General features: G+C 36.1%; 1 protein-coding gene across 1 annotated transcript; it reads right to left on the bottom strand.

The window, feature by feature from the left end:
* Positions 1–960: 960 nt before the first annotated feature.
* Positions 961–6,731, bottom strand: LOC137388861 (kinesin-like protein KIF21A). Its single transcript, XM_068075328.1, has 3 exons — positions 6,659–6,731; positions 5,220–5,458; positions 961–1,101 (listed from the first exon to the last, which is right to left on the bottom strand). Exons 1-3 carry the CDS (start codon positions 6,725–6,727, stop codon positions 1,095–1,097), a joined length of 315 nt encoding a protein of 104 aa, XP_067931429.1. The 5' UTR covers positions 6,728–6,731; the 3' UTR covers positions 961–1,094.
* Positions 6,732–8,257: the final 1,526 nt, after the last annotated feature.

The raw sequence follows: 8,257 nt of genomic DNA on the forward strand, positions 1-8,257 counted from the left end.
TGATATCTCTGTGTAGGATTAACTAGCACATATAAATATAGTGGTGATATCTCTCTGTGTAGGATAAACTAACACATATAAATATAGTGGTGATATCTCTGTGTAGGATTAACTAACACATATAAATATAGTGGTGATATCTCTGTGTAGGATTAACTAGCACATATAAATATAGTGGTGATATCTCTCTGTGTAGGATTAACTAACACATATAAATATAGTGGTGATATCTGTGTGTAGGATTAACTAACACAGATATAAATATAGTGGTGATATCTCTGTGTGTAGGATTAACTAACACATATAAATATAGTGGTGATATCTCTCTGTGTAGGATTAACTAACACAGGTATAAATATAGCGGTGATTTCTCTCTTTGTAGGATTAACTAACACAGCTTTTGTATCGGTCAGCAAGCCTACCTTTATCTTCTTCATCTCATTCAGTTCAGTACTAAGGTCCCTGATGCGCCGGTCGTAGACAACTTGGTTCTTCATCATTTTGGCGTGCTCCTTTTTGGCAGTATTTACCTTATTGAGCTCCTGTTGCATGGTATCCAGCCGTTTCTCAAACTCCATTTTAACTTTGCGCACCTGCTCCTCCGACTGCTGCTTCTTGCTGCCTGAAAACAGAACTCACATAACAGTTTATTTCATTTGTATTTGCTATCCTGGTAACTGCTGTCCGGTTACGAATTAGCTGGTTGCAAAGCTAGCTACACGTTAAGATTATCAAACTCATACCAATTACTATCTAAATGACAGATTATTACACCGAAGCCATAGCACTGTATGGACTGAACTTTATAACTTGTTAAGAGCTAGCTGATTAACTGTTAACAGCTGATCTAACATATACTAGCTATAACAGCTGATCTAACATATACTAGCTATAACAGGAGGTTACCTAAGCTGCTTAGGACCTGGTTTCGTTCTCGTTCAACAGCCATTATTTGGTCCTGCAAGTTGCGCATTTTATCCTCGTAATGCTGACGAATTGTTTGCAGTTGTCGCTGGCTCCTTTCGAATTCTTCAATCATTCTTTGTTTAAGTGAAATCTCTCCTGACAGCTCTGCCAGGTCTTCTTGAAGATGGTCAGACTCTACAAGAATTAGAAATGATAAAAACCAGCTGATTATATCAAGTCCTGATGAGCATATGAAGGTTTTAGCAATGCTTTCGACCAGTATTCATATGGGTAGAATAGCACCAGTGTATATACGTATATGGGTAGAATAGTTACCAATGTATATACGTAGTTACTAGTATAGATACTGGGTAGAATAGTATCTATATGGGTAATCTTGGCCTTGACCTTTAAACGGTTGCATCAACCAAGGGTGATCAACTGATCAAGGCGGCAAAAGAAATTAACTGAAAGCAGCTGTCATATATGTTATAGCAGTTGTTATATATGTTATAGCAGTTGTTATATATGTTATAACAGTTGTTATATATGTTATAGCAGCTGTTATATATGTTATAGTAGCTGTTATATATGATATAGCAGCTGTTATATATGTCAAAATATGATGCTAGTAAGCGATCAATGAAAGTAATCTAGACTTGCGCACTTCGCTTACTGCTTCTAGCGAGCTGCTCTTCCTTGTGTTAGTCTAGCAAAACATTATCGAATTAATTGTTACATGATATACCTTACCCGCCTTAGCTTATTATGGCATAGACTTATTATGGCAATAACTCACTTAACAAGTTGTATACCATTACTGTTAACAAACTGTAGATTTCACCTTAGTTGGTGGTCTTTAATACTTCTGAAAAACTCAGATTTTGCCCCCAAGTGAACAATAGTCTAGAGACACCTCATTTAATACTCTAACATAGAATTCAATTCTTTTTTAAAAATTACAGATAAATAATTTATAGATAGGCTAACTTTCAATATTATTTGCGTTCAACAAAGTTTACATAAGTTGGTAAAGCACAATGTTCAAATACTATTTGACGAAGAAAAATGTAACTAGCAGTTGTGACAGAGCTAAAACATAAGTTAATCATGTAAAATGTATCAAATAGTTTGTAGCTCTGAAAGTTTCAAGTTAATTACAAAAGATACATGAACGCTACGTTTTTTGCGGCGTTAAGAAGAAAAGCAACAAATGACAGCCACTGACTTACATTTAAAAAATGTGTCAAAATGTGTAAGAGTTGAGGCTGTTGTGGCTAGACACACAAAATAACACGTCACATTGACAAATAAATGGACGAGTGCGAATTAGCTTTTACCAGGCGAAGGCCATGACATTCTTGTTAGATTTTTTATTATCATTAGTTGTTATTATTAGCGTTTTTAAGGAAATTTTGTTGTGTAAATTTTACTGTTGGTTTTGAGAGAGAATAAATTGATTGGTTAAAAAAGGTTAGACTTTACAGAATCCAGCTAGTTTTTTTCTGCCTTAAAGAATAGAGAAAGCATAATATTATTATGCTTTATTAGTTATCTTGAGGTGTTGACTGATGTTCTAAAAAAAGAATCAAGGAGATTGACCCCCTTGAAGCTGAGATATAGACAGCCAAACACAGGTCTACCTAATAAAGAATCAGAGGAAAACCCTTCGAAAATCCCAAAAACTGTGACGTTTAAAATCGACTTAATGGTCATGTGCCGGAGTTGCGCACCCTTACCGCCGTTACTTATAATGATTGTTTTGGCTACGAGATGTGAAACGCTTCTCGCGATAGTAAATAATTTACATACTAGCTCTGGTTTCTCAGGAAAATCATCCAAACATTGTATGGTAAAGGCATTTGCCCACAACCCCTCGCCATGATTTTTTAAAGCAGAAGAGCAGATTTTGACTATTGTGCTTCAAATTTTAACTCGATCTCCACGGATATGCTCCGAAGATCATCTGTTCAACGAACGGCGCGTGTATAGTCTATATGCGATATTCGCGATTGCAGTTTGTTTAGAATAAGAAATAGGAATGGGACTTTTTGTTCCCTTCATCATTTTTCTACTGTGTATCTACTGCAGCATTCAGTTTATTTTCATGATTATCGTCACTATTAACAGACTGGAAGTTCACTACAGCCATAATCTTAAAAAGACTGACTTGACCGTGCTGCTCTTGCTATAAGAAAAGAAAACGATAACTTTTGCTTTGATTTTTCTATTGATCTATTATCTTATCTATGATTATTTTTTATGATTTATATAATATTCATAATGCATATTATACAAAATAATAATATAACTGCGTATAGAATAAATGATGTAACTAATATAATTTGTAGAAAATTCCAAATGATAACCGAGATTGATGATTGATTTAATTGATTCTATTTATTAGCTATAGTTAAAAAATCTGAACAACGCTAAAGATGAGTATGAATAGGGAAGCTAAGTAGGAGAACAACAAAACTGAGCTGAACTAGCAAGATAGCGAAATGTTGCGAAATAATAGATGCGTGTAGTTATTTTATGCTAAAACTAATCTACACGTCAGAGGGACTGGTTCGGAATTCTAGGAGCGATGATTGTTAGGCCCAACTTGATTGTTCTATACTTCCAGGGATTAAACCAATTAAAACGCCGTGATTGTTATAGGAGAGCGCATTAGTTGGCTTAATTGACCAATGGCACACAAGTCGATTTCATACGTCATATATTGATGATTACCAAAACACTTTTGTTTTTTTGGTAGACCTGTGTTTGGCTGGCTATATCTCAGCTTCTGGTTGGTCAATCTTCTTGATTCTTTCTTTAGAACATCAGTCAACACCTCAAGATGAATAATAAAGCATAATAATATTATGCTTTCTCTATTCTTTAACAAAACAACAACTTAAAAGCATTCTATATAAAACATGTAATATAATTATTAGGTTAACAAAACTGTGTTTTGCCAAATAAACAACGACATTGATTCAAATTGTCTTTGTAATTTATTCAAATATCCATTCGCATCTTACTGACACTTAACAATGATTGAACAATGCGTGCAGAGTTATTGAAATTAATAATAAATGCCTGTTCAATAAATCAATAAAGGTCAGTATTACCTGAGGTATTGAAGAAACGGAATTGTTATCCATTTCAGTCGGAAATGTTTGCACAGAACTATCACCACTAGTGCCACAGCTATACCGTTCTAGATCTCTGCAGGCAGAAAAAGTAGGTCAAGGCCGGTCATACGGAGCAAGTTAAGGCCTGTCATACAGAGTAAGTTAAGGCCTGTCATACAGGGTAAGTTAAGGGCTGTCATACAGAGTGAGTTAAGGCCTGTCATACAGAGTAAGTTAAGGCCTGTCATACAGAGTAAGTTAAGGGCTGTCATACAGAGTAAGTTAAAGCCTGTCATACGGAGCAAGTTAAGGCCTTTCATACAGAGTAAGTTAAGGCCTGTCATACAGAGTAAGTTAAGGGCTGTCATACAGAGTAAGTTAAAGCCTGTCATACGGAGCAAGTTAAGGCCTTTCATACAGAGTAAGTTAAGGCCTGTCATACAGAGTAAGTTAAAGCCTGTCATACAGAGTAAGTTAAAGCCTGTCATACAGAGTAAGTTAAGGCCGGTCATACAGGGTAAGTTAAGGGCTGTCATACAGAGTAAGTTGAAGCCTGTCATACGGAGTGAGTTAAGGCCTGTCATACAGAGTGAGTTAAGGCCTGTCATACAGAGAGCTAAAAGCTACTAAAACTGATAGTAGCTATTTACTATAAATACTATTTACTGTGTATGTGAACTTGTAGCTGTCATAGATAGATTTGCTGGAGCTCACCCTATAAAATTTTACTTGCATTCACAAACATGAATTAATGCAATGTCCGTAGTCATGTATTTTAATAATCATTTTATTGCACTAGTGCTTTAAAAAAATTTCGAAAAAGATTAAATGTCCAGTAAACTGATGCAAATAAAAACAATCACATTAACCTTAACACAAGAGAAGATCTTAACACAAGAGAAGGTACCACAGCTTATAACTACAGGTAGATCTTAACACAAGAGAAGGTGAACCACAGCTTATAACTACAGGTAGATTTTAACACAAGAGAAGGTAACACAGCTTATAACTACAGGTAGATCTTAACACAAGAGAAGGTACCACAGCTTATAACTACAGGTAGACCTTAACAAAAGAGAAGGTAACACAGCTTATAACTACAACCATCTGCAAGACATTTCACATTCTCTTTGATAATCCTTAACACTATGGTAGTAAACGTAGAGTGTTTAGAATATTTGGCCGGCTTACATTCTTGTTGCGACTGTATAGTTATCCCGGAATCCTGCAAAACCTGGTCTAAAAGCTGATCCCATGTACCTGGAATCCATCTGCATTTTATCGTAGCGAGCAGTCAACTCCTTGAATTGAGATTCTTTCTGAGTACAAGCAAAGCCCTGAGTGAGAGCGAGTGAGAGAAGGTGCTCCAACAGATACTTGCTTTCATCAACAGAGGAGACATCCAAAGCTTTTGTCAAACTAGTCTCATCCTAACAAGCAAGGTAGTATGTGTAATGAGCACATTTTGTAATATGGTTCAGAGACATCATTACAAGCAATATAACAACCAGTTCTTCGAGTTGCGTTGTGATTGCAAAAGCAATGACCAAATTTGATGCTCAAACCAAAGAGCTATCGCAATATGTAAATGTAACTTGTTTTGTCGTAATATAAACTGATAAAAACTAATGAAAAAGGACTCAAGAAAAAAACAGCAGGGGTTCATTCTATAAGAATATATAACATGTTAACTGTTTCTAGAATCTATGAGAAGAATTTGAGCCATAATAAAATTATTGATATAGGAATAAAAGTGTCATTTCTTCTAGTGAATAACGACAGGTTAAAAGATTATCTTGGCTTATAATAATATTTTATATGAGAGACAAGATAGATATGAAAGGGCATGCAAGTCGTACGATGAGGTTTAGAGGTTGTTAGAGGGGTAGCGTTTTAAACATAACATGAACTGCTTCTAGTGAATTATTGAGAAAATGTTTCCAGTCGATAGGAGATGAGCTCATTGTGGATGTCAAATAAAGGTGAAAGATTATAGATTCTGAATTGACAAAATCAAATGTTGCTGCATGACTGTAGAAGATAACTTTACTGATTTACATGCGCTTACGTAAATTCGAGTATAGCCATCTATGGGAACGGGCCGATAAATGGGAATTGTTAGCTAAGCCCGCTGTAACATTGAAAAGGATAAATAAAGCAATGAATAATTACTAAACATACAACACACTGATGAAATATATTAGGTAAATGCTTAGACAGGAAGCAATGCTAGATTACTAAATGCTTAGACAGGAAGCAATGCGAGGTTAGTGAATGCTTAGACAGAAAGCAATGCGAGATTAGTAAATGCTTAGACAGGAAGCAATGCAAGGTTAGTAAATGCTTAGACAGGAAGCAAAGCGAGGTTAGTAAATGCTTAGACAGGAAGCAATGCGAGGTTAGTAAATGCTTAGACAGGAAGCAATGCGAGGTTAGTAAATGCTTAGACAAGAAGTAATGCGAGGTTAGTAAATGCTTAGACAGGAAGCAATGCGAGGTTAGTAAATGCTTAGACAGGAAGCAATGCAAGGTTAGTAAATGCTTAGACAGGAAACAATGCAAAGTTAGTAAATGCTAGCAGTAGCCACTACAAGCCTAAGCAGACGCATAGCAAAAGCAAATGAACAAACCTTCGCCTCCTCTTCCATCTGCATGATATTGTTTTGGCACTCAGACACGTTACTCTGAATGTATGTCATATTGGTGCTCATCGTCTCCAGCTGATCTTCTAGGTCCATGGCGACAGTCGTCTGTAAATGAATAGGAGTTACACAACAACTACCTTAAGCGTGGTTCTCATATATGCCGCAAAGCACCGGCAACAGCACCGCAGGCTATGGCGGTGAAATGTAAGCCTACACGCCGGGTACCGCCGAGTACCACCGGTAGTTTTGGCAGTTAACACAAGAGTTTAGCGTTGTTCAAATTTCGCAAATAGCCGCAAGCAAAACCTTCCTGAAATGCACTGTACAGGTAAAGGTCACCATTATCAAAATGGCGTGGCGAGCGAACATTTTATGTGAAGCTGCGATTATGTTTAGCAATGCAGCTTTAGATGTGAACAGAAGCTGCCGATCCTAACGTCGCAAGCGTTTTGCTGCGCAAGTTACCGCCGGAGTCTCGCAATCGATATGGAAACCAGACTTTAGCAGCTATGAAGATGAGTTGAACATATCATCAACAAAATTTCAGCGCAATATAGTGTAACCGTGACATTACTGATTACTCTATGCAATGTAATGATTATGCCAGCAATTATCAAATAAGAGTCTGTAGAGAGTTTTCTGTTCAACAGAACAGAAAACATTAGAGAAACACAAGGAATAAGGCATTGGCTATTTACGCTGGCAAAATTATTATTTGCAAAGACACCACACACCCCTGATGGCTGTGTAGTAATAGAAGAAACTGATGTATTTGTGATTGGTTAAAAGTGTTGATCCCTGATTAACATAATCATGACACCAATTTGTTCATTTTCACAGTAAACCGATTTTTTTTGAAAGTTGCTTTGAACTAGTGACAACGATGACCAACAAGTATTTATATATGAAAAAGGCTGTTACTTGCTGTAAAAGATATGTGATGAACACTGGTGTAAATTGGAACTGCTTGCATAAAATTTCAGGATATGTTAGATTAAATATTTTAAAGACCTAAGTTTTACTTGCAGTTTGATACAATTCATCAGCCTGAGTTCAAGTTGTAGTTGGACGATTTTAGATTATAAGTTGATGGATCTTTTTTTTAAGAAAACACAAGTGTAAATAGCTGTACAAACATTAGTGCAATGATAAACCATGGTTTACCAATATCTACTATATATATATATATATATATATATATATATATATATATATATATATAATTAATACAATCATGTTCCAATAAGGGTAATGACAACATCCAATAGATGTTTTGATCTTTACTTGACCTAGGTTGATACTTGTAAAACATAACTAGTTATTCAGTAGTCTCGATCTGTGTAGTCGCAGCAGATGTTTATGCCATATGTCAGCTAAGAAATTTGCCCATTTTAAGAGCCTAAGAGTAATGACTATACATGTGTCCGACCTCATTTCTCCTAATGGCAGTGTCCAGCCTTTTACTGTACGCATCTATCTTCTTGCTGAGCTGTTCTCGCTTGTTAATGTGAAGATCCATCTTAGCTTCCATGTTGGCAATTGTCTGTTTCTGCACAACAACGGATGTAATGTACCGCTCAAGCT

Source organism: Watersipora subatra, chromosome 2 (assembly GCF_963576615.1).
Source record: "Watersipora subatra chromosome 2, tzWatSuba1.1, whole genome shotgun sequence".
NCBI classification, from domain to species: domain Eukaryota; kingdom Metazoa; phylum Bryozoa; class Gymnolaemata; order Cheilostomatida; family Watersiporidae; genus Watersipora; species Watersipora subatra.